The sequence below is a fragment of the Staurois parvus genome, unplaced genomic scaffold (genome assembly GCF_062004578.1).
Source record: "Staurois parvus isolate SC_StPar_1 unplaced genomic scaffold, SC_StPar_1.0 ptg000420l, whole genome shotgun sequence".
NCBI classification, from domain to species: Eukaryota; Metazoa; Chordata; class Amphibia; order Anura; family Ranidae; genus Staurois; species Staurois parvus.
The window spans coordinates 2,496,353-2,524,072 of NW_028318216.1; the positions used below are offsets into that span (position 1 = coordinate 2,496,353).

The 27,720-nt window shown below is 42.0% G+C and overlaps 1 protein-coding gene across 1 annotated transcript in view; it reads left to right on the forward strand.

Moving 5' to 3' along the window:
- Positions 1-9,537: 9,537 nt before the first annotated feature.
- The window catches only part of LOC149454706 (pyroglutamylated RF-amide peptide receptor-like), a 199,304-nt gene continuing 181,121 nt past the window's right edge, over positions 9,538-27,720 (forward strand). The window contains exon 1 of the mRNA XM_089687157.1: positions 9,538-10,386. Within this exon, the coding sequence (XP_089543283.1) occupies positions 10,044-10,386 (343 nt within the window). The 5' untranslated portion in view covers positions 9,538-10,043. The remainder of the gene's footprint in view (positions 10,387-27,720) is intronic.

A 27,720-nucleotide genomic window follows, 5' to 3' on the forward strand; every position in this document is an offset into this window, starting at 1 on the left:
ACTACAGGAAACGTTTGGTTGAGGTTATTGCTGCCAAAGGAGGGTCAACCAGTTATTAAGTCCAAAGGTTCATATACTTTTTCCTCCCTGCACTGTGAATGTTTACATGTTATGTGCAATTAAACCATGGCAACATCTAATGTTTGTGTAGTATTATGTTCAGCAGACTGTGTTCTTCTATTGTTGTGACTTAGATGACGTTCAGAGCACATTTTATGCCCAATTCATGCAAAACTCCACGTAATCCCAAGGGGTTCACATACTTTTTCTTGCAACTGTAAATAGGGATTTATATACATGGGACCTGTGGAGTGTGCTACAATTTTTTGTGTTTTCTTTTTAATTTTTAATTTTGTGTCAATAAAGAAGTTTTCGTGCGCCATTTATCACCTTTTTGAATTATTATCCTTTAGTATTTACATTTATACAAATTCCCTATTCCAGTTGAGTCCATAACTAGTCAAATTTTGGTAGTTTCACTATTACCTATTTACTAGATTCTAAAAATTGTAAACTGTATTTGTTTTTGTCCAGACCATCAAACAGAAAGAGAAAAAGTGCAAACCATTGCACAGTCCCTTAAAAAGAATCTGTTGTCTGGGTGCATATAAAATAGATGTAAGCCTCTCTGGGTGATTGTTTCAAAGCTGCTTAGTTGTACAAATCTTCCCAGGTCCTAGCTTGGCTTGCCAGTCATACTTCAAAGATCAAAGGTACACAGATTAGCTGCACTCTTCTCAGACTTTATTGTACATTTCTCATTGAAAACAACACAGGGGTACAACCAGACAGGGCAAGATTGACGCGTTTCATGCTTCGACACAGAAAATAAACATTTATTTTTTGTGTCTGGTTGTATGTAGTGTATGAGAAAGGAGCCTAATTGATTCATCACTGAGAGCTGTGGTCTACAGGATTCCTGTGTGTTTGTACTGTACCTGTCAGTGTGCCTCAACAAGTTTCGAGCAAGTGCTGTCAGAGCACGAAACATGTCAATCTTGCTCTATTTTGTTGTACCCTGCTATGTGATGTTTTTAATGAGAAGTGTACGATAAAGTCTGAGAAAATTGCAGCTAATCTGTGTACCTTTGATCTTTGTCTGGGTGCATACCTTTTTGGAAACAAATCTGCCTGTCCACATACCAAACAGGCTTTAGGGAAACTGACATGGCTTCTCCAAATCTTCTACTTGAAAATGTAAATAAAATCAGATGTTAGTATGCCAGGTAACCAAATATTAAAATGACAGATTTCCTGATCAGCTGTTAGTATGCCAGGTATTAAAATGACAGATTTCCTAATTTCATAAATCATAATCATATAGGCTGGCATTAATACCTGTGCTATGGGGATCTCTCACTTTACCAGTATGTTTAGGGTTTTCCAATGATTTTGTTTGGAGTAATTTTATTGTTGGTTACTAGGGATGTTAAAACCGATATAATTTGGAAATGGCTTAAAAAAATGTATAATTTAGCGAACTGGAGTTGTTCGACAGATTTCAATCATCTACAAAACAACTAATAGAGGACGTATAATGATACTTATGTGTCAACTTCCTTACTACCTTAGGGGTGACTTCTAAGTAAAAGTAATTTTGATTTTGTTATTGCTTCCTAAGCAAATGCAAGGTGTTACGAGTCCCAAGCTGCACTACTTAAGGTCCAGTGTTATTCTAGACAGCATCCCCTATGTCAGCAGCTTTCTGCTCAACACTGAGACACCCTCTAGACAATAAGGTTTACCGAGACTATTGTGTCTGGGATCTCTTGTACCAGATTGTTCCTTTTCAATACCTAAAGACAACCTCTTTCATGCAAGAAGAGACCACCATTTACTTACCTGTTTACTGTTACAGAAGACAATAGCTGTGGTTTCAAGAGCAAGGTCAGCAATTGTAATTTAGCTGACAAGACCTGCTAGATAAAATGCTGCTGTTGTAAAAAGCACAGTAATTTACAAAAATATAGCTAGACAATGAAGTCAGTAGTGTCACAGAACTCAGAACAGATGAGCATACATTAGAGAATGCTCTCTTGAGTATACAGCACAAAATAGGATCATTATGACAGCTGCAGAGTCCAAGACTCTGGAATGTGTATTCCTTACTACAGTATATATCGCACACAATATACAAGCCTCAGAACCTAATTGAATTTTGCAGGTGGATGCATAAATAATGCAGCACGTTTTTTTTTCAGAAAATACAGTAATGACTTCACCATTATTGTGCTTATATTGTTGAACCAGCATTAATGATATGTGTGTATGTGTGTTGGTGTATGTATGTGTATGCACGCATATAATACTTAATATAATATAATTTTAAAAAAACCCAAATATATATATACCGTATTTTTCACACCATAAGATGCACCTGGGTTTTAGAGGAGGAAAACAAGAAAAAAAATATTCTGAACTAAATGGTGTACTAAAATATTTAATACAATATAACAGAATAATATTTCAACCATGCAAACAGCAGTCAACAATGGCATTAAGAACCATCATCACTGTCATTAACAATTGAGGAGAGACTTTAAGGTTCGAGTACTCTTCTAGTTTTCTTAGAACTCCAGGAACTCATCATCGCTAGTGTCAGAATTTATGAAGATCAGTTGCTCACAATCACTGGCGTCACTTTCTTTGCTATCTTCATATACCTTATCTTCATTCAGGAGATGACCAGAAACTGTGGATATACTACAGGAGATGTCTAGAGACTGCAATTGTACTACAGGAGATGACCAGAGACTGTGGATGTACTGCAGGAGATGTCAGGGACTGTGGATCTCGCCGCGGCGCACAGGTCTGCACATGCGCAGGTTGCCTAGGCGCACTAATGTGCAGGTACTAGGACCTGGGCGTCCGCAGCGGCAATTGCGGCCGCGCATGCGCACTCGCGCACGCGGGCGCACTCCTGGCACCAATGATGGTGCAGGGCACACTATTTAAACAGACCAGGCGGTGACCAGGTTGAGTTCCTGTTCCTCTGAAGTACGTTCCTGTTGCCGATCCTACTTGTCCCGAAATTGTGTTGACCTTCTCCTGCTCTGACCCCCGGCTTGTCCCTGACTACTCTTCTGCCTATTGTTATAGTATTATTTGGACCTCCCGTTGCTGAACCTTGGCTCGTGACCCGGCTGCTCTCTGTCTACTGCTTTGTACCTACCTGCCTCCACCATTACCGACCCGGCTAGTCTGACCACGCACACTGCTGACTGTCAGCCATCCATCCTGCTTGGGATCTGGACTTGTCAGCCTCTTCACATCAGGCTCACCCCTGGCACATACCCTCAGCGGGACCCCTCTACCATGGTTGGGTGCACTCAGGGGTCACAACCTGGTTTCGGTCTTACACCAAGTCCATCCCCACCATCAGGGGCTCTGGTGAAAAGGCATACTGGGACTTAGACTTCACGTCCTGGGGAATCCCATTCTGTGGATCGCTAGAGATCCCGCTGGGCGGTGTCTGACAGGAGATGACCAGAGACTGTGGATGTACTACAGGAGATAATCAGAGACTGCGGATATAGTACAGTAGATGACCAGAGATGTACTACAGATGTACTACAGGAGATGACCAGAGACTGCAGACATAGTAAGGAAATTGACCAGAGACTGTGGATGTACTACAGGAGATGACCAGAGACTGCAGACATAGTACAGCAGATGACCAGAGACTGCAGACATAGCACAGGAGATGAAGAGATTGCAGACATACTACAGAAGATGACCAGAGACTGCAGACCTAGTACAGGAAATGTCCAGAGACTGCGGATGTACTACAAGAGATGACCAGAGACTGCAGACATAGCACAGGAGATGAAGAGATTGCAGACATAGTACAGGAGATGACCAGAGACTGCAGACATAGTACAGGAAATGTCCAGAGACTGCGGATGTACTACAAGAGATGACCAGAGACTGCAGACATAGTACAGGAGATGACCAGAGACTGTGGACATACTACAGGAGATGACCAGAGACTGCTTACATAGTACAGGAGATGACCAGAGACTGCAGGCATACTACAGGAGATGACCAGAGACTGCAGACATAGCACAGGAGATGAAGAGATTGCAGACATACTACAGAAGATGACCAGAGACTGTAGATATAGTACAGGAGATGACCAGAGACTGCAGGCATAGTACAGGGAATGACCAGAGACTGCAGACATACTACAGGAGATGACCAGAGACTGCAGACATACTACAAGAGATGACCAGAGACTGTGGACACAGTACAGGAAATGACCAGAGACTGCGGACACAGTGCAGGAGATGACCAGAGACTGCAGACATAGTACAGGACATGACCAGTGACTGCGTACATAGTACAGGAGATGACCAGAGACTGCAGATGTATTACAGGAGATGACCAGAGACTGCGGACATAGTACAGGAGATGACCAGAGACTGCGGATGTATTACAGGAGATGACCAGAGACTGTGGACATAGTACAGGAGATGACCAGAGACTGCGGACATAGTACAGGAGATGACCAGAGACTGCAGACATAGTACAGGAGATGACCAGAGACTGCGGACATAGTACAGGAGATGACCAGAGACTGCGGACATAGTACAGGACATGACCAGAGACCGCATACATAGTACAGGAGATGACCAGAGACTGCGGACACAGTACAGGAGATGACCAGAGACTGCAGACATAGTACAGGAGATGACCAGAGACTGCGGACATAGTACAGGAGATGACCAGAGACTGCGGACATAGTACAGGAGATGACCAGAGACTGCAGACATAGTACAGGACATGACCAGAGACCGCGTACATAGTACAGGAGATGACCAGAGACTGCGGATGTATTACAGGAGATGACCAGAGACTGCGGACATAGTACAGGAGATGACCAGAGACCTTTCAGCAATGCACATATATACAGTTTGGTATAGCAGTCCACAGGCAGTCTATGGGGGGGGGGAATTTCTAGCTTTTGGCACTTCAGCGAACGTGCCAACTAAATGGCCTGTTCACTTGCCTGCCTGACACAGTGAACCTCTGGCTGTGCAGGAAGTGATTAATTACTGGTGTTACTACTGTCACTATGTGAATCACAGCTTCCCGCTTAGGACTTATGGTTGCTTGAATGCTGGCAGTTACTGCTTTGCTAGCAGCCAATGATGCAGTCCAGGTCTCATTCACTGCAAGCCAGGGGATTCTCTATTCAGCAGCTTAATGAAAGCAAAGGGGTCAGGAATACTGGCTGACATTACAGTATATATATATCATATATGGTCTTTGGTTGATAGGATGCTAGCTGCTGCTTGCACCCTAGTAACCAATTACACTGTGTGGCCCAGCCATATTTGGTCACTGGGAACACCCAGGGATACCTTTTGGCTTGTTTACTATTTGAAACATGCCTGCAGGGAACGGAACAGTTCATAAAGTCCTTTATTAGGAAAATAATAATAATCATGTCCCATGATGTAAAAAAATATCCAAAACATTATTTTCCATGAAGTGAATATACCATGGTGATCCCCTCCCCCTGATCTCATCAGGAATGACAGCAAAGCTTCAATGGTTGCTAGGAACCTGGCAACTGCTGGCATGCTAGATTTTAGGGGGTTTCCACTCTGTTTTTTTGCATACGGTACCACCCTAAGAAGTAACTCCACTTTTGTTGAGAAAAATACATTCCCCTCTGGGTAATCAATGTACATTGCAAGCATTTTAACAAACTTTGTTGCAGATTCTTATCTTTTGTTTTTCGGAAGAAATAGCTGTTTGTATGTCTGTGTCCATTTGCAGAGTGAATCTGTATGGGAGGGATTTCATAATTATCAATCAGCTGCTGCACCTACAGGGCTCTAATGAGGAAAATTGCAGGGTCTGCATCCCTTTAGATGGGATCTCCCTTTGGTAGTATGTCACCAAAAATTCAATTTTTGTTGCGGGGGGGTGCCCAGAATATGACATGTATCTTATTGCAGGCTTCTGGGAAAGTCATGAGCCAATCACACAAGCAAGAAATGACATTTCTGGGGGGTGTTCCATACAGCATGTGTGTACAGAACACATCCAGGTTGCCATACTGCATTTTACAGAATATTACAGTGCTGCAGATTGAAAAGAACAGGTAAATTTTAATAACATTCAATTACAATATGTCTTGTGTTGCAATTGTATACGCTATATTATTATTTTTTTTTATTTGCTGTTTTGGAGTGGAGTTACCTTTTAAATCCCATATCAGACCTGAAGGGCATGGCATGAACTGGGGGTTCATCAGTTCATCACTTACAGTTATTACCTTTTTTTCTATTAGCCTCTTCCTATTAGATTTTAAGCTCCCAAGACACTCCTAACCCTCTTGTATTGAATTGTATTCTTGCTGTGTTGTCTCTCTTTATATTGTAAAGTGCTGCACAAACTGTTGGAGCTATACAATTCCTATATTATAACAATAACTGTCATTTTTGGCAATTTAAATGGCATGTTTTCCTTTTTAAATATCACTTTTGCTTAAGTACATTGTACAGGTGTGCTCCTTTTAAACAGTTTTAAAGTGATACTAAACACACACTGTTTAATTTATATTGTCCATTCTCTTTCTGTATGTGGATGATGGCATTGTAATTATTTTAATAAAAAAAGCATCTAAGTACCTTTTCCCCTAATCAATATACAGATGTCACATGACCCAGCTCATTCCTAGCCTGTCTGCAGGAAAACAGTTGCAGGAGCTTCTAGTCCTCTGTTACTGGTCACATGTTCAAAATAAAAAAACAGCATTTGGGATACAGAGTAAAAAGGAATTATGAATATCAATAAACAGTTTTAAACTGTCATAAAATATATTTTTGAAATCAAATCTCTATAATTTTTGGCAATAATCTGGTGTGGGTGGATTTCTTCCAGTCTCCAGCTGTGTCATACCCCTCCAGCGTGTGTCTTAGAATAAAATGGAGGTGAAGCCTCCATCAATCAAGATGTAATATCCCACCCCCCCATTGTACTTAGTGGGTTTTGGGCATGAGGAGGAGGGTGGGAGTAGGCTGTCATTTATCACTGTGTATATGCTCACATGTATGACTCTGCTGCTCAGATGTGATAGGGAGTTAATGCTCAGGAAAACTCACTGAAAACTGAACATCTGCACTAGCTGCCAACGCTGTTCTGCAAAATCCCCAACTGCATTGGGCACATGGACAGAAGGAGAAGATAGAGAACAGCAGGATCAATCAGGTTTTTTTGCAGAATACAGAAAACAAATCCCATAGTGACTGAGTATAAACAGTATGTAATACAGCGTTTATTGAGAGTTGTGTCCGGTTGTGTCCGGTGCTCACGGAAAGGTCCTGATCTCCTCTTTCAATCGGGACCTCTCCCGATCATGTGACCGCCGTGACTGCCGTTATTTAAATTTTCGCAATATTTAGTCAATGTTGCTTCATCCCCATTCCATACCATTATAAGATCATCTATGAATCTGTGGTATAATAGTATTTCTTTTCTTTGATTCAAAAATATATTTTCCTCCTCCCATTGTGCCATGTATAGATTCGCTATACTGGGAGCGGAACGAGCGCCCATGGCGACTCCTTTAACTTGAAGGTAATAGTTGTATTGATACCAAAAATAGGTATGATGCAAACAAAAGTCCAAACATTTTAATAAGTATTTTTGTTGTTTGTTATGTAAGGTGGAGTCCTTGTTTAGGGCCCATTTTGCTGCTTTAAGGGCTCCCTTGTGATCTATAATGGTATAGAGCGATGAGACATCCGCTGTACTTAATAATGTGTTTTCATTAGCAATAAGATTTTGTGTTAACGTAATGATATGTCTTGTATCTTTGAAGTATGCTTTAGTTTGCTCTACTAATGGTTGGAGGTATTGATCTATATATTCTCCCAGCCTGGCCGTCAATGAGTTAATGCCATTTATAATTGGTCTTATAGGAGGATTAGAACTATCTTTGTGTATTTTCGGTACTGAATAGATGATAGGTAATCTGCATATTGATGGTACTAGATATTTGGCTTCTTCATCATTTAAAATATTTTTCTTATGACCATATTTAATGAGTTTAGTGAGTTTTCTTTTATAATCCTGTGTTGGGTTTTTGTTTAATATTTGATATGTATCTCTATCGTTCAACATAATATCCATTGATTTTTCATAAAATTCTTTGGAAAGTAACACAACCCCCCCCCCTTTCAGCTTGAATACACCTGTGCTTAATCATAGCTTAATATGTAGATTGGACCCCAAAAAGATGGCCACGACCATCCAGACTTCTAGAAAATGGCGCCGTATCACTATAAAAGAATCCTTAGTATGGTGATTGTTCTATCACATCCCCCGGACTAAGCCACGTGTCCCTGTGGCGCAACGCGTTGGGGAGGGGCTTTGACGTCAACGCAGCAACCCGACTTCACGGCGAGTATAAGTCTATGTGAGCAAGTGTGAGCAGCCACGCAGGAGACCTGTCACAAATGCATTTATTGGTTTCACTCAGCGCTTTTTATACTGAATACTTGTGAGTGCATAAGAAGAAGTTGTGAATAAAATTGTTCTTTTAAAAAACGATAAGGCACCATGTACCTTTTTCTTTCCCACTATACCAACGAGGAATAATACAAGGAGATGGAGCACTTTTTATTGCCATGAGAAAAAGCTAACCCACAGCCCCACAATCATCCTTTATCAATCATCAGGAGTATCCAAGGGAGTCTCTAAAGATATCCATCAAGGATAAACATCATAAAGCTGTGTTAGCCCAGCAATGGGCTAAATGGAAGGTGAGCGCATACAAGTATCTATATTCCAGCAAGAATCCATCTGCAATCTTGTTTGACTAATCAACTTTAATCGAATTTATATAGACTTTTTTTGGACACTATTAATTTTTATTATTTAAATTACTTATATTATGATATTTTTTCATGTTTTTTGTTTTTTTTTCACATTTTATTATTGATTTATTTTGAAGTTGTAATAAGTTGACTTGGAAGGTTCATTATTTTTGGAAGTATTCGTATCTCACATTTAGGGCGTGGCAATAAGCAATCAATTTATTGTACATTACTACTAAACACATTTATATGAGGATGTGAATAGATGCCTGCTGACCTATATATTTAATTATTATCTCATACCTCAGTGGCTCGCAAGTATGTATAATATATATTACTGGTCTTATAGCATATTTTAGTCCTGGTATACTTTTTCATTGTTATAGATAACATCTGCACACTTGTAGTGCTCCTCTGCTGCCAAAGGTTTGGTGTCACATTCACAGAGCTAGCCTGCTTGAATCAATCACATTCTTATGAGCTGATAGAGAACAGCGTTGGGTCTGGCATCCAGGGAATATTTGTCTTTTATGTTATAGACTATACAGTCAGACTGCCTTTCAGCTCCTATTTATATGTTTCTCTGCTCTTCCCCCATGCATTGCATTCTCATATTTACTGAGCAGAAAGTACACAGGACCTCTGGATGCATAAAGCAAGATTTTAATCATAGGCTTGCAGTCAGCCTGACAACAAATAGAAGCTTTTTGTACATATATGCAGCAATGCTGCAACCAGATGCTCAGTCTTCTGCGAGCCACTGTGTGCTTCTCTCGTGTGCACCGCTACGCAGACACCATTTGAAGGGCTGCTGCAAAGCATTAAAAGGAAGAAAAAGAAGGAGGGGAAATTGTAATTCCCAGTTCTTAGGAGGAGGAGGGAACAATGAGTAACACTGCCCTGTAGGAAGAGGAGGCATGAAATCCATCACTCTTTGGATAGCACTGTGAAAAACTATGAACTATGTCATACTGGTGGAACAGCTCTATAAAAAAAAGTGCCTTCTTCATGGACCACTTAGAGAAGCTAGCAGGTGATGGATTGGTGGCTGGCAAGACTCAGTTAATATGCTATTTCAACATTTAAGGTCTTTCTTGTTGTACCTTTGGATTGTGGTCACATGGGTCTTAGACCAGCCATGTGAGACTGACTGTCTGAGCTGGTGGACTTGTGGCATTGTTAAGAGAAGTCTCAGCTAGGAACTTCAGCACCATGGACAGAAGACTCAATATCACTCCAGAAGCCTTCAACCAACTGCTGAAAGAGCACAATATGAGCAGGCTACAATTCATTGCAGCCTATGGACTCAAGCCATTGGTTTATATCCCAGAGCTGCCCCTCAATGCCAAGGTCATCTTTTTGGTTCTATACATCATTATCTTCATCTTAGCTTTGTTTGGCAATAGCCTGGTGGTCTACATCATTATCAGGAAGAAGGCAATGAGAACAGCCACAAATATCTTTATCTGTTCTCTGGCTTGCAGTGACTTGCTAGTAACTTTCTTTTGTATTCCTTTCACTTTGCTGCAGAATATTTCATCTGAGTGGCTGGGAGGTAAGATGCACCTTTTTTCTTTCTTGTCTCCACAAACTGTATCTGTAAACTATTCTTTGTCCTACAGCTACAGAAGAGAGGTTGTGGGACAGGAGGTCCTATATAACACTGGTTAGTGGGAAAATGGAATGAAAAGCAATGTTAGAGGTGATTTTATCAAATGCATACCAAATTCTGGGGATCACCCTAAAGCAGGAGAAATAAAACTGATCAAGGGCAAACAATCCTGGAATGAACACATTTATAAACCAAGTGGGTAGATCAGATGGACCACTAGTACCCATACAGTGTATAAAAAGGTGCCATGATCTCTGAAATGTGGCTTTCAGCTTTTGAGCTTTTTGCTTTTATTTAGATTTGTTATGCACTAGGTTGTACGTTAACACCTAAAGAATAGAACTTTTTGTAGTAGGAATATGAGTGAATTCAGGAATCAGTAACTACTGCACTAACTTTATTCAGTAAGGGTTGCAAACATGTAATGCACTTAGCAGACTGTTACCACTTTGCAATTTTCCAGTAAAATGGTCCTTTGCATGTCTATTGCATATAGAGTGCCCTGCTATGAAATAGCACCTCTGCTACCAAGTTTTGTTGTCTGGAAAGCACTTAGTGAGAACGCCTCCTTCAGAGAAGCTGGGATTCAGGAATGACTCAAAGACCACAATCTTCCAACTTTAGTGTATATTTATTATTAATTTTCCTTTTTACTAATGTTTTTGAATTCCTATACTCATAAATCTGAGTGTTTGACAGTTTTTTTTTAAGAGTTTTTTTACTAAATTTATAGGATGTGTCTTCTGTTGTTACTTTATGATATTGTTTGCAAAATATTTTACAGGAACTATTGCTAGAATATTTAAATGCGGAGAAATGTGTACGTTACAGTCTGCTCAGTATCATCATCCTTGAATATCTAAACACTCCCACACACAGACACTGTATAGACACAGACACAATGTAAAGCTGAGGGTGGGGGCATGCAGCTTCAAAACAAGACCTGTTACTGCAGATTCTTGTCTTATCTCTATACTTGTCTTATATCTATAGTATGGATGCAGTTACTGCTTAGTTATCTAAAGAAAAAACTTTGAATTAGAGAGAAAATCAATGAGCAGTAACACAATTTATTATGATTATGGATTTCTTTTTAGAGGCTTATTATACAGATCAATGTAAAGAAAACTGTCAGTGAGGTATAGCTGGTTTTGGTCACATTGTCAATGAAACATAAGAGCAAGATACATGTGTTTAGACAATGCATTTCTATTGTGCTCCATCCAGATCCTCTAAAATGGGGTGATCTGTCTTTTTTAATTGCTACAAAAGGCAAGAATATTAAACACAAAGAAATTAATGCATATAGGTCACCAAAGGGTGAATTCATAGACTGTGGTAGAACCTGTCCTTGAAGAGACTAGGAACTCAGGATGGCTACATGGGGGTCTGCAATGTCATGAGATAAACTACTGTGAGCTGTACAGTGACATGTTATATGATGTCTGAGATCATAGACCTCTGTTGTCTGCTTTCACTCATTTACATGTTGGATAATAGCATATTCAGCAGACTGAAAGAAGGTGACTCAGTGAGTAGAACACCACAGTGTCATATCGACTGCCACCCATGGAGCACAACGAAGCAGGACTTTTATAAATCTGGTGACTCGCAATGTTTATTTCATATTGGCAAGCTCAGCACTTTCTGTCAAACAGCGTTGATAGCAATGTCAATGGGTCGTATGTAACAAAGCAAAGAGCAAGCCATATCAGCTAACCAGAAATAACATAATCGTTACTCTGAATACCATGTCCTGAAAAAGATGACATATGGCCAGTTGGGAAGGATTACTCCACATCATTGCTCTTTGTATGTACAATGCAATTTAAATAACATCTACACAAACCAGGTAAATGTCACAGTTCAGAGACTTAATTATTCACTCTAATATTGCTCAGTTGCTATAACCTATAAAGCTATAGTAGCACGGTTTCTTTTTTGATTTATAGAGGAACACTAAAACAATGGTAGAGTCTCACATGGGTTGATTTACTAAAAGTGGAGAGTGCAAAACCTGGTGCAGCTGTGCATGGTAGCCAATCAGCTTCTAACTTCAGAGCTTGTTCAATTAAGGGTTTTTTTTTTCCCGAATGGAAGCTGATTGGTTTCTATGCAGAGCTGCACCAGATTTTTGCACTCTCCAGTTTAAGTAAACCAACCCACAGTGTTCTATGACCCAATTTGACCCCCTGATCAATACCTGATATTTAAATGCAAGCAATGCTATTTTGTTCAAGTGTGCACTAGATATGCAGCTGCCTATTTCTGGAAGGTTTAAGCTGTACTTAACTACAACTCCCAGCATGTTTTGTGAACAAATATTTGTAGAAAAACAAGAAGGAACAATGTATGTCCAGGTTTCCCTTGCACACTTAAATACCTACTATATACAGTATAAATGATTTGCATTGCCTTACTATATTTTACTGCATATGTACATGGCATATGGATAATTACTTCGAAAAACACAGCTTTCTCTGAGTGTTATTTTTGGATGAATTTCTTTGAATCGCTGCTCATTAATTTTCCATGTGCTGTATTATTTAATCAGCTCAATAAATGCATATTGTAAAATTGTCTTGATTTATCATGGTAGACCAAGCATTGACAACCTGTAACTCCTCAACTGCATTTCAACTATAAGTCCCAGCATGCCCTGCAAACAGGCTAATCTGTGTTATAGCTTGTGATAAGCACTCCTGTTTAGGGAAATCAGTCACAGTAAGATTTCTATCCAGTATTTCACACATTTTTTGTACAATTCAGACTGCTTCATCTTCATTTTTTAGTCAATTGTATCCTTCAGAACGAATTAGGCATACAGACTATGTCCTGACAAGATAATGATATAAGTAGCACAATCATATTCGCTTGTCATGCCAAGAGCTCATGTAAAGCAAACAATATGATGTATGCTATCTGTCTACATCTCCTGATTTCTCTTCCTTGCCTGAACATTTTTTACCCCCTACCAACTAGAAGGGAACATTTATCCCCTACACATTGATTTATTGATTTTTTTTTCTCTACCTATCACCTTATCCCTGTCTGTAAAGGGATGTTCTTGGTCTTAGGAGTCCTTCCCACTGCACTCTCTAAGTGTTCTTGTAAACAGCTGATCCTGTATTTGCTGTGATTCTGAGAATCGCTTCTCCTGCAATTGTCACAATTAATCGGTTGAAGAGACCCTTGATGACTGCCACTGATTGCTCAGCATTATTGTTGTTCCTGACAATCCAGTAAGTTACCTGTGTAGCAATTCAAACTGTTTCTTCGGAAGAACAAAGTCAATTATAGGAATTTTTTTAGTTGTGCTCTAGCAGGGTTGCGAAAATATCCATATATTGCTCCTTAGCTAATTAGAATTTTTTTCCTAAATTATTCTCAGGCTTATTCAACTGATATACATTCATAGTATAGAGGTTTTGTTAATGAAGATGCGTTAACAAGCATTTTTTTCAAGCATGAAGTTTGAATTGGCTGTCGAGTCACCTCAGCACATGAAAAAAAATCACTTCTTGACAACACAGTGCACCACAATGCAAAAAAAGCATGCATTCACATCTGTACATTGTGGTATGTTATAGGTTTTTAACAGGGGCGGACTGACAACTCATGGGGCCCCCGGGCAATAGGGAATCAATGGGCCAGTGTGTCCATGCCCAAACTCAAAAAAGCCTATGAAAAAGGTACCAGGGGTATCTCATGGGGCCCCATACTGACCCCAGGCCCTCGGGCAGTGCCCGAGTTTCCAAATGGTCAGTCCGCCCCTGGTTTTTAAATATATGGAGTGATATCAAGATAAAAGGCAAATATGACCTTCTAAATCTGCCTTTCCTTCCCCTGTGCCTTAAGAGTTTTATTGCAGAACCAGACCAGTGTTAACATTACTTTGTCTATATTGAGTGTGTAGGCATGTGCCTAAAAAGTTATTTTCATCCTGTACAGAAAGGGTTAATGGTTGGTGATTCAGGGGTTAATGGTGTGCTGTGGTGTGTGTTCCCCCTGCATGTTTCGGTTCCTTGGTAATGGTGTGCTGTGGTATGCCTTCCCCCTCACATATCACCTCCTTTCCAGAAGGGATATATGCAAGAGGAGGTGGGTCCTCTTGGTCTTCTGGTTGTTGGGAGTCGAGAGGGAGATCATATATGTGAGATGCAGTTGCTTGCAAAGACTGGGGCTACCCAGTTAGCGGGAATCTGGACAAAAGCAATGAATCTTTAATATCCATTTATAGAAAATAAACCTGACCAAAGGTATGAACACCACAGCCATACACAATGCTTAAAAAGGGAGAATGAACAATGTTATCTTTTGCTGGATGTTGCACCATGTAATGTGTTCCTGTGGAAATTCCTTTAAAAACTGAATGTTCAACTGAATTATTTTGGTAAAAGAAGTTCTGGTTAAGAATAAAGTCTGGTCTGATTTCTAAGGAAGAGAGCATGTTTCTACAGTGTGTATGTGAGCTGGGTAACAAAGTGTCTATTTTCAGGTTAACCCTCTGTGTGATGAAGAGCGTAAAGTAGTGGGAAGGAGGAACAGCCAGTTTGAGAGAGCAAGTGGTGGTGGCCAGTGATGGAGGTTCCATAGCTGGGGTGGCCTGGCACGTGGTGCACTCTAACAAACAGCTGGGTCCCTATCTTGGGGCCCAATGCAGAACAGAATTCTCTCAGGGACTGGGCCTGGAATCATGGTGTGCAAGGCCTTGGAAAGAATGTGTGGTGGCTCCCCCCTTTGCCTTTATCCAGACCAAGACATGGTGGAGCTGGTGGAGGAAAGTCCCTGCTCAGAGCTATGTCCCTCAAAATGACCCTGTAGTTAGTGCCGGGACAAATGTCACTGGCATGTGAAAGCATGTTATACTTTCGTATGTGGCGCCCCGGTGAAGTAGTTTGACCTCCAGCCATGAGAACTCATATAACTATCTGTACAATAAAATTATCATACAGTTCCCCCATGCTAACAAGCATTATTGCTTCTGCACTGTAGCTGCAGACAAGAAGTGATAACAATGTAGCGATCCAGTCCATGTATACTGAGTCACTGGGGTTGACTTACTAAAGGCAAGCAGGGTGTTCACTTTGTAAGGGCAATTGTACTTTGCAAGAACATTTTCCCCAGAACTTGGTGAGTGTTGCAAAGTTTTCAGTTTTAAAGAATATCCAATCACATGCAAGGAAAATTAGAAAAAAAACAACATTTTTGCTTGCACATGATTGGATGATGGAAGTCAGTTAGCTCATTCACTAAGCTCTGGGCACAATTCATTTGCAATGTAAATAGTTTACTTGTGTAGCACTACCCCATTTGGAGTTGCTGAATTGTTTTCGGGTTCCCTGTGGATCTGGGCCAATCTCTGAAAGCCCAGCCCCTGCTGACATGTCTGTACACTCTTAACTGGAATAAATCACCACCAGAAAGTGAATTGACACACAGATTGAAGTAAACTAGTAAGAGGTTTATAGCAAACTTCCATATGACTTAGTTACATAGCATAAACAGAATTGGCATGTGTAAAAACAATAGCTACTTGTGTCAATTTGAACTTTAGAAAAGACAACACTTATTAAAGAATCTCAGTTAGTATTATCAGGCCTGCTTTTCTGAAACTAACCCAATACCTTTAACCTGAGGTGGTCTTACAGTCCCCAGTGAGCAGTTAGCACTATCAAACGGGTAGACTAGCTCACTTTGGGCCCTCAGGACTTGATGACAAGGAGATAGCCTGAAATAAGGAAAAGAGCTCTTTACCACAAAACAACCATTGTTCTTTAAAGGCAATGATATGTCTGCTGTGCACATGATAGGGCCCAGTTGGTGTACAGTGAGAAGAAGTGTGGACTATAATTCTCTGAGGAACAATGCAGTAAATAGAGGGAAGAACAACACTCCCCCAGCAAGTAGCAGTTTTACTGATGTAATGTTCCTTTAAGGCACTAGTCACTAGCAAATCTAAAGCCACAAGTGGCCAAGCTTGTTAAAGTGATTGTTGGCAGGGAAACTCTTCTTTGGACTGCAAAGCTATTGGCGCAATAGGAAAAGGCCTGCTTTGTAGAGTGAATTGATGATGATGTGACACAGTGGTGGTTTAGCCTATAGACAAGGGATGTCAAACTGGCGGCCCTCCAGCTGTTGCGAAACTACAAGTCCCATCATGCCTCTACCTTTGTTGTAACTGTCAATCTTGCAATGCCTCATGGGACTTGTACTTTAGCAACAGCTGGAGGGCCACCAGTTTGACACCTGTGCTATAGACTGACTGTCCTACTATCAACTCTGATGATAAGACTGTGCTAAGTGTAGTCAGACAATAGTAGCTGAAGGAACTAGGCAGAAACGTCTAAGAACTATGTGCAATGTCCGCAACTGTGTGCAGGAAAATAGCGAAGGTGGAGCAGGTGTCAGTGTTCCCTGTATTTGATAATGCTTGGGACTCTCTCACCCGAGTAATGGAATCTGTCAAAACAATGGTAATCTCTCTCTCCTCTGATAAGGCTTCCAAACACTTTCCAGTCTCACCAGCAGTGTTCTGTCCAGTCACCTGGTAGCAGTTTAGCCCTCTCCATGATGTGGCAAGGTCAGCTGTCAGCAGGCTCTCCTTGCCTCCTCTCTCTCTCCACAGCCTGGTCCGGTCCTCCCACAGTCAGCGCACTCCTCTCTCCAGATGTCTCCCTTCTCAATTCCTATCTCATCTCCTGTGGCTTTCATACACAGTATATACACCTCCACCCACACACCAGCTCCTCTGTGAAATGTAGTTCTTTACTAGACTGTTCCTTAGCAAAGGCCTGTGGTTCAGCATACAAGTTCCATAGGGCTGCTCTACAGAGTGTGAATGCCACTGTTCTGCAGGACACTGCCAGCTTGTATTTGTTTTAACATCCTGCATCAACCCTTGTAGTAGGGTGTCACACTTGCCTATTAGTAAATAAATCCCAATGTAAAGGATTGCAATACTGCATTGCATTTATGTAATCCCTAAATATCACAAAATGCTAGCAGCAGGAAGCCCCTGCATAGGTTTAGGTGAACCCTGGCCATTCTTTTCATCTCATGTAAATGCAGAAAGCCAATTATGGAAGGCAGAATACAATGAATGTACATAACTCCCTGATGCTTTCCATGTTCTTCTGGTTGAATGCTCTCTAAGCTGAGTTAAGCTCAGGCAGGGATTCCCTTTAACCGGCTACAGAGCATTATGCAATATAATTTACAGCTAACATCTTTCATTGATTCATCTTAAGAGATAAAAGATGAAACCTGGTTGATTCCTTAGGGATGCTGCATTCCATATCATAACCTTGATCTTTGCATTGCCTGAATGTGTGCTTTCCAGATCATCCAAAATATCCATTGTTAAGAATGCCTAACATTCTATTTACGGATTAATATACACTTCTCAGTGATAAAAGTATTCACCTGGCAAACTGCCTATATTCTTGCTTTTATTGGCATCCAAGACAGGGTGATAATGTCCCTTTTGTCATTTCTCATTATGTTCACCTTCCTTGCTTATTAATGACAGAAGGAGGAAAGGCTTTTATGTTGTTTACATGCACCCTGTCCTATACATCATAAATCATACCATAGTCGCTGACAATTTTATTTGCTTAAAACCTAGTGTGGACAAATATTTCCCTCTTTCCTATGTCATGTGTGCCCCCAGAAGCTGTGATCTGTAAATACTAATCATGGGACACATGACACATGTCACTGTAGAGAAAGGTTGCAGCTTAATGAAAAAGTCAGGTGCAGCTGCTAGAATGTCATCTGGTAACCTCCAAGTCTTACCACAGCTGGCTTTCTTTAAAGGGAATATCTGTTTCTTGGAGTTTGTGCTGTCTTTTAGGAAAGTTTACATCTGATTGGCTACTATGGGGATATGCAGACTATCTCAGACAGTTTTTCCATCAGAATATTTAATAAATAAGGCCAGTTGCCTCACAACATAATGTCTCCCTAACAGCAGTAACATCCCACACTTCTGTAGCCTACTTGATCCTCATAAATAGGACATTTATTAATTTATTATTTATTACAAGTATGTATATAGTGCCATCAAGTTATGTAGCACTTTACATAATGTAAAATTATTATTAGAGATGAGCGAATCGAACCAGGCGAAGTGGAATTCGTTTCGAATTTCAGGAAAAATTTGATTCGCGGCGAATCCGAATATTAGCATACTTTGGGTGCGCGAATCGGATTTTTCCCGATCAGCCGGCAAAAGTGTCCCTGCAGAGAGCTCCGCTATTTCTGACAGTTCTCTGACAGTTCCTTCACATGTACAGCGGTTGAAACATTGTATCTATTTGTTTCCATTTAGGATACAGATGTTTTTATTCGGAAACAGATACAATGTTTCAACCGCTGTAAATGTGAAGGAACTGTCAGAGAACTGTCAGAAATAGCGGAGCTCTCTGCAGATACACTTTTTGCTGTACTGGAATACTTCTTCTTTTCATTCTTCTTTTCATTCTTCTCATTCTTCTTTTCATTCTTCTTTTCATTCTTCTTCTCATTCTTCTTTTCATTCTTCTTCTTCTTTTCATTCTTCTTTTCATTCTTCTCATTCTTCTTTTCTTCTTCATGAAAAGAAGAATGAGAAGAAGAATGAAAAGAAGAATGAAAAGAAGAATGAGAAGAATGAGAAGAAGAATGAAAAGAAGAATGAGAAGAAGAATGAGAAGAATGAGAAGAAGAATGAAAAGAAGAATGAAAAGAAGAAGAAGAAGAAGAATGAAAAGAAGAAGAAGAAGAATGAAAAGAAGAAGAAGAATGAAAAGAAGAATGAGAAGAATGAAAAGAAGAAGAAGAATCTTTTCATTCTTCTCTTCTTCTTTTCATTCTTCTTTTCATTCTTCTTCTTCTTCTTCTTTTCATTCTTCTTCTTTTCATTATTCTTTTCATTCTTCTTCTTCTTCTTTTCATTTTTCTTCTTCTTTTCATTCTTCTTCTTCTTCTTCTTTTCATTTTTCTTCTTCTTTTCATTCTTCTTCTTCTTCTTTTCATTCTTCTCATTCTTCTTTTCATTCTTCTTCTTCTTCTTTTCATTCTTCTTCTTCTTCTTTTCATTCTTCTTCTTCTTCTTTTCATTCTTCTTTTCATTCTTCTTCTCATTCTTCTTTTCATTCTTCTTCTTTTCATTCTTCTTTTCATTCTTCTCATTCTTCTTTTCTTCTTCATGAAAAGAAGAATGAAAAGAAGAATGAAAAGAAGAAGAAGAATGAGAAGAAGAATGAAAAGAAGAATGAAAAGAAGAATGAGAAGAAGAATGAAAAGAAGAAGAAGAATGAAAAGAAGAATGAGAAGAAGAATGAAAAGAAGAAGAAGAATGAAAAGAAGAATGAGAAGAAGAATGAAAAGAAGAATGAAAAGAAGAATGAGAAGAATGAAAAGAAGAATGAAAAGAAGAATGAGAAGAAGAATGAAAAGAAGAATGAGAAGAAGAATGAAAAGAAAGAAGAATGAAAAGAAGAATGAGAAGAATGAAAAGAAGAATGAAAAGAAGAAGAAGAATGAAAAGAAGAATGAAAAGAAGAATGAGAAGAAGAATGAAAAGAAGAATGAGAAGAAGAATGAGAAGAATGAAAAGAAGAATGAGAAGAATGAAAAGAAGAAGAAGAAGAAGAATGAAAAGAAGAAGAAGAATGAAAAGAAGAATGAAAAGAAGAAGAAGAAGAATCTTTTCATTCTTCTTCTTCTTCTTTTCATTCTTCTTCTTCTTTTCATTCTTCTTTTCATTCTTCTTCTTCTTCTTTTCATTCTTCTTCTTCTTCTTCTTTTCATTCTTCTTTTCATTCTTCTTCTTCTTTTCATTCTTCTTCTTCTTCTTTTCATTCTTCTTTTCATTCTTCTCATTCTTCTTTTCATTCTTCTCATTCTTCTTCTCATTCTTCTTTTCATTCTTCTTCTTCTTCTTCTTTTCATTCTTCTTTTCATTCTTCTCATTCTTCTTTTCATTCTTCATGAAAAGTAGAATGAGAAGAAGAATGAAAAGAAGAATGAAAAGAAGAATGAGAAGAATGAAAAGAAGAAGAAGAATGAAAAGAAGAATGAGAAGAAGAATGAGAAGAATGAAAAGAAGAATGAGAAGAATGAAAAGAAGAAGAAGAATGAGAAGAAGAAGAATGAAAAGAAGAATGAAAAGAAGAAGAAGAAGAATCTTTTCATTCTTCTCATTCTTCTTTTCATTCTTCTTCTTCTTTTCATTCTTCTTTTCATTCTTCTTCTTCTTCTTTTCATTCTTCTTCTTCTTTTCATTCTTCTTCTTCTTTTCATTCTTCTTTTCATTCTTCTTCTTCTTCTTTTCATTCTTCTTTTCATTCTTCTCATTCTTCTTTTCATTCTTCTTCTCCTTCTTTTCATTCTTCTTCTTCTTCTTTTCATTCTTCTTCTTTTCATTCTTCTTCTTCTTTTCATTCTTCTTTTCATTCTTCTTCTTCTTCTTTTCATTCTTCTTCTTCTTTTCATTCTTCTTTTCATTCTTCTCATTCTTCTTTTCTTCTTCATGAAAAGAAGAATGAAAAGAAGAATGAAAAGAAGAATGAAAAGAAGAATGAGAAGAATGAAAAGAAGAATGAGAAGAATGAAAAGAAGGAGAATGAAAAGAAGAATGAAAAGAAGAAGAATGAAAAGAAGAATGAAAAGAAAAATGAAAAGAAGAATGAGAAGAAGAATGAGAAGAATGAAAAGAAGAATGAAAAGAAGAAGAAGAATGAGAAGAAGAATGAGAAGAAGAATGAGAAGAATGAAAAGAAGAATGAAAAGAAGAAGAAGAAGAATGAAAAGAAGAATGAAAAGAAGAAGAAGAATAATCTTTTCATTCTTCTCATTATTCTTTTCATTCTTCTTCCTCTTCTTTTCATTCTTCTTCCTCTTCTTTTCATTCTTCTTCTTCTTTTCATTCTTCTTTTCATTCTTCTTCTTCTTCTTTTCATTCTTCTTCTGAGGATGAGGATGAAGAAGAAGAAGAAGTAGGATGAAAATAAGAAGAATTCCAAGCCGGCAAAAAGTGTATCTGCAGAGCTCCGCTAAGTGTATCTGCAGAGCTAAGAAATAGCGGAGCTCTGCAGATACACTTTTTGCCGGCTTGGAATTCTCCTTCTTCTCATCCTTCTTCTTCTTCTCATCCTTCTTCTTCTTCTCATCCTTCTCCTTCTTCTCATCCTTCTTCTTCTTCTCATCCTTCTTCTTCTTCTCATCCTTCTCCTTCTTCTCATCCTTCTTCTTCTTCTCATCCTTCTCCTTCTTCTCATCCTTCTACTTCTTCTCATCCTTCTTCTTCTTCTTCTCATCCTTCTTCTTCTTCTCATCCTTCTTCTTCTTCTCATCCTTCTCCTTCTTCTCATCCTTCTTCTTCTTCTCATCCTTCTTCTTCTTCTCATCCTTCTCCTTCTTCTCATCCTTCTACTTCTTCTCATCCTTCTTCTTCTTCTCATCCTTCTTCTTCTTCTCATCCTTCTCCTTCTTCACATCCTTCTCCTTCTTCTCATCCTTCTCCTTCTTCTCATCCTTCTTCTTCTTCTCATCCTTCTTCTTCTCATCCTTCTCCTTCTTCTCATCCTTCTTCTCATCCTTCTCCTTCTTCTCATCCTTCTCCTTCTTCTCATCCTTCTCCTTCTCCTTCTTCTCATCCTTCTCCTTCTTCTCATCCTTCTCCTTCTTCTCATCCTTCTCCTTCTTCTCATCCTTCTCCTTCTCCTTCTTCTCATCCTTCTCCTTCTCCTTCTTCTCATCCTTCTCCTTCTTCTCATCCTTCTCCTTCTTCTCATCCTTCTCCTTCTTCTCATCCTTCTCCTTCTCCTTCTTCTCATCCTTCTCCTTCTCCTTCTCCTTCTTCTCATCCTTCTCCTTCTTCTCATCCTTCTCCTTCTTCTCATCCTTCTCCTTCTTCTCATCCTTCTCCTTCTTCTCATCCTTCTCCTTCTTCTCATCCTTCTCCTTCTTCTCATCCTTCTCCTTCTCCTTCTTCTCATCCTTCTCCTTCTCCTTCTTCTCATCCTTCTCCTTCTCCTTCTTCTCATCCTTCTCCTTCTCCTTCTTCTCATCCTTCTCCTTCTTCTCATCCTTCTCCTTCTCCTTCTTCTCATCCTTCTCCTTCTTCTCATCCTTCTCCTTCTCCTTCTTCTCATCCTTCTCCTTCCTCATCTCCAAGGGCATTTAAATTAAAGGTACAGTGTTCTGCACTAATATAAAGGCTCTGTGAAGCCTAGAAACCCTTTTTATAAGTTAAATTCGCAGCGAATAAATTCGCATCGAATCAAATTTCTTCCTCAAATTCGGCGAATCAGCCGAATCGAATTTTTGAATAATTCGCTCATCTCTAATTATTATAATCATAACCAACATTATCAATTGATTACCATGCTTGAAGACATCACTTGTAGTTTTGTACATATGTACACATTTTCATGTTTAAAAACTTTATTTATGTATGTTCTTTAAAGGAGTTGTAAAGGCTGAAGGTTTTTTTACCTTCATGAATTCTATGCATGAAGGTAAAAAGCTTCTGTGTGCAGCAGTACCCCCCCCCCCCAGCCCCTTCAAAACTAATCTGAGCCCCATTGCGATCCATCGATGGCTGTCCCAGGTCTCTACCTCCTCATTGGCTGAATCAGCAAACAGGAGCCATTGTCTCCCGCTGCTGTCAATCACAGTCAGTCAGCCAATGAAGAAAGAGAGGGGGTGGGGCTAAGCCATGGCTCCGTGTGTGGATGGACACACAGAGCAGAGGGTGCCCCCATAGCAAGCTGCTTGCTATGGGGGCACCCAACAGTAATGAGGAGCCAGGAGAGCCTGCGGGGTGCCTGAGAAGAGGAGGATTCTGGCTGCTCTGTACAAAACTGCACACAGCAGGTAAGTATAGTGTTTGTTATTTAAAAAAAAAAAATTAACCTTTAGAATCACTTTAACTCTTACCTTTCTTTTAAAGCTAAGCTCCATCCAAAAGCAAAAGCTCCATTTGTCTACCTCCTCCCTCCTCCACCACCACATTTGGCACTTTTTTTGGGGGGGGAGCAGGAATCTGGTTTTGAGGCTTGCCCATCCTCCCCCCTCCCCCACAATCTTTTGGGACACTTTACTGGTCCCAGAAGACTGCTGGATCATTCATGAGGCGCAGAGTGACTTGCGAATGAGCAGTGGGCACCTAGCTGTGTAGCTGCAAGCCGTCACAGCCAGGTGCCCACAGTTGAGAATGCTAGTGCCAGGGGGAGAAGAAGGAGAGAAGGGACAGTGCGGGTGAGCACATTGTTGGATCCTGGGACAAGTGAGTGTGTGTTTATTAACCATTTGCCCTCCAGAGGATTTACCCCCCTTCCTGAGAGGGGACCACCAGTATGGCAGGGAGTGAGCAGCCCAGCTGATAGGGCTGGTAGCAGCAGCCATTCTGCAAGCGGTACAGGAGAGGATCTGAATGAGTACACCTGCACCCCCTGGGTGGATAGCGGAAGAAGCACTCTGGTGGGAAACCAGATTCGCCCCCTGCTAGTTAAAGGAACAGGAGCCAGATCCCCTGCTCAAGAAGAAAGTCTCCAGATTGCTGGGTGAAGGGGAGTTCATCTAGGGTCTGGGGCAGTACCACTAGGAGCTGCTGGGTAGCACTCCAACAGAGACTGTGACAGAAAAGACAAGCTGTGAGTAGTTCAGGAAGTTTGTCCTAAGATTTCACTTCCCTTGGGCATGCTATACACCCCTTACTCTATCCAAGATATAACCCCCTCAATAAAATAACAGAACAAATGCTCAAGGAATGATTTCTAGCTACAGATGAGATTTTGGGCGGAAAATGCTAAATGACTGGCTGTGCAGGGCTATAGAGAGGCCCAAATTCAACAGCAACCCCTAAGGGGTAGTGCTACATGTTTATACTGCAGGCTGAATGGAAAAAATCCGGCAAAATCCTTCATCCATGCTAACAGATGGATGAATTCCCCTGCTGGGCTATAGTATTCTGCCAAACACCACTGGCACCTGTCAAACTACCCAAACAGCAGCTGCATCTGATTGAATGCAGACTCTAATCAGCCAATAAGAAGTGAGACAAGAAGTGAGAAAAATGTAGGCATCCACACCACATATACTGAGTCAGTGTCTTTACCCAACACCCACACAGAGTTGCAATACTGCATTGCACTTATGTAATTCCTAGATATCACAAACTGCACAATGCCTCTGCATATGTTTTGGTGAACCCTGTCCATTCCTCTAATTCCTGATAGCCAATCATGGAAAGCAAAATGCAATCTATAGTGGTCTCTAGTGCTTTCTATGTGCTCAGTCCTGGTCCGAAGACTTGTTTTCTATGTTTTAGGAAAACTCAGCCGGGGGTTTCCCTCTAACCAGCCAAAGAACACTATACAGTGCTACTAACAGCAAACATTTTCCATTGATTCATTAAGTGATGAAAGGTAAAACCTGGTCCACCCAGCAGCTTTCATTTTTCAATTGAAGGATGTTGGGCAAGAGGGGGGCCAACAGGGTCACCATGAAGCAAGTTTTGTCAAGTCCATCATGGACCTTCTAAAATTCAACCAGAGAATAGCCAATTTTAGATATAGTAGCTGCCTTTTATTTATTTAATTTTTAGGAAAAACACATCTTATGGTAGCACAAAATACCTGTTGATCCTACCAGAAATCCTTGCCCTTGTAATACTGAAATGTAATCTCAAACAATATTACCAGCTTTCCAATTTAGGAAACTAAAAATGCATGAAAAAACCCCAGAAAATCAATGCAGCCACCATATCTACAGGTGAAACTCGAACAATTAGACTATCATTGACGTCCGGACACATCCGGACGTCCGGCGAGACGGACGTGTCTCGGTGAGCTCCTGCTCCCCCGGCCCCAATCCGCTGCCATCTGGGCGGCAGCGGACCCTGACGGGGGCCCCACGACCCTCCGGTCCCTGTTCGCCAGCCAGGGAAGGCCACTGGACCTTTCTCCCGGAGCTCCGGGACTTGCGGCCTACCCGGCACCTGAAGCCGCGGCCTCGATTTCTGGCGCGGCCGACCAGGATCGCCGGACATCAGCCACTCCGCTCCTCGGTCCCCGCCGATCAGGGGATCACCCCTGCGCCCCTACCGCTGCCATCAGGGCCCATCCGGGCCCCTGTGTCTGCTGCCGAGGTCCCCACCAACACCCACAGTCACTCCGTCCCTCCAGCGGAGCTCCGGCGGTTCGCAGCAGCCTGAGGCCTACCGCGGCACCCGAAGCCGCGGTGTTTCCTGCCAGCCGTGGCTGGAATCGCGGCGGGAATTGCGGCCGCGGCGGGACGCCTCCGCTGCTCCGGGAAGCTACCACCACCACCAACGGTCCTGCTAACCCAGGAGGGATCCACCGACGCTCCAGGACACCAGGTACTTCACCAGGGGCGCCCACTACCCACCAGGGAGCCCAACCACCATCACACCGCCAGCCTCCAGGGACTCACTCACTCAGGGATCCCACCATCCACCTGAAACCCCAAACCACCAGGGACCCTAAGCCACTATCCCTCCAGGGATCGCTACTACCCCACCAGGGATAGCACGGCCACCATCCCACCGGGGATCCCCTGCCCACCACCCCACCTGGGATTACCAGCCAGCCACCACACCAGGGAACGCTCGCCCAGCACCCTGATTTCCGGCACGCTATTCCCTCTGGCGACGCCCCGGCGACTAATGGCCCACCACGACCCTTGAAGCTGCGGTCTCTCCTACCGGCCGCAACAGATCACGGTTGAGCACAAACCACGCAGGGCCGACGATCGCTACCGCAACGCCCCGCTCGACTCTGATGACGATCCTTCAACACCTTCAGCGCCTCACGACGCCGAGCCCTCAGCACCCGACGCCTGGCCTCAACAACCCCAGTCACCGAGCCGCCAGCATCACCAGTCGCCGTGCCTACCATCACCCCCAGCCATCGCACCCTACGACCCCTCCACTAGCCGAACCACCGTACCCATTGAAGACATGCCACAGCACCCATGGTCGCCAGCTTACTGCACCCACAGACTGCTGCCAACCAGCTGCCGCCCTCCACCCTCACTCTACCCCTACAGAAGGACTCAAATGACTCTCCCATGGTAACACAGATTCCCCACACACCTTGCCCTGACCTGTATCCCTTCACCTCCCCTGACCCAACTGTCACCGCACCCACCCCAACATGCCTCCTGCACTCCTCCTCCTCATTTTCCTCTCCACCATCCCAAAAATCGCCTCCCTCTACCCGCCTACCCCCCCAAAACAGCTCTACATTGCCCCTTCACTACTCCCCTCTCCCCACTACGGCACTCACCACCTCCTCCTGCTACTCCACTCCCCCGTCGACCCACGTGCCACCACTATCAGACCCACACGCTCCTACACTTCCCATTCCCATGCCACCTTCCTCACCCTTCTCCTTCTCCTATCTGCTGGGGACATCTCCCCGAACCCTGGCCCCTCGCCACCTCACCCCTCCTCTAGGGACCCCCCTGCTCCCGCCAGCTGCCGTAACCCCCTCAACCTCATATCTGTGCCCCTTCTCCCCGCATCCATCCCCCCTCTCTCGGTTGCACTCCTGAACGCCCGCTCGGTCTGCAACAAACTTACTGCCATCCATGACCTCTTTATCTCCCGCTCCCTTAACCTCCTAGCCATCACCGAAACCTGGGTACAGGCCACTGACTCCACCTCCCCTGCGGCACTCTCCTATGGAGGTCTCGTCTGGTCCCATTCACCAAGACTGAGCGGTCACAAAGGTGGTGGGGTCGGCCTGCTCCTATCACCGCTGAGCACCTTCCAGGTCCTCCCTAATCCTCCCTCCCTAACTTTCTCCTCCTTCGAGGCTCACTGCATCCGGCTCTTCTCACCCACCCCCCTAAAGATCGCAGTGATCTACAGGCCTCCCGGATCCATACCCCGCTTCCTGGATGACTTCGCTGCCTGGCTTCCCTTCTTCCTCTCCTCTGAGCTACCAACCATCATCCTCAGGGACTTCAATATCCCCATCAATGACAACAGCCCGGCTACTTCCCAATTCCTCCACCTAACCTCCTCCTTCGCGCTCACACAGCACACTCAATCCTCCACCCACATCATTGGGAACACCCTGGACCTCGTCTTCTCCCACCTCTGTACCCTCAACCAGTTCTCTAACACCCCCTTCCCTCTCTCCGACCACCACCTCCTCACGTTCTCCATCTCCCCTTCCCCTAACTCCCCCCCCCCAGAGCGCCAAACCATCACCAGCCGCAACCTTCGCAACCTGAACCCGGCCCCCCTCCACTCAGCTG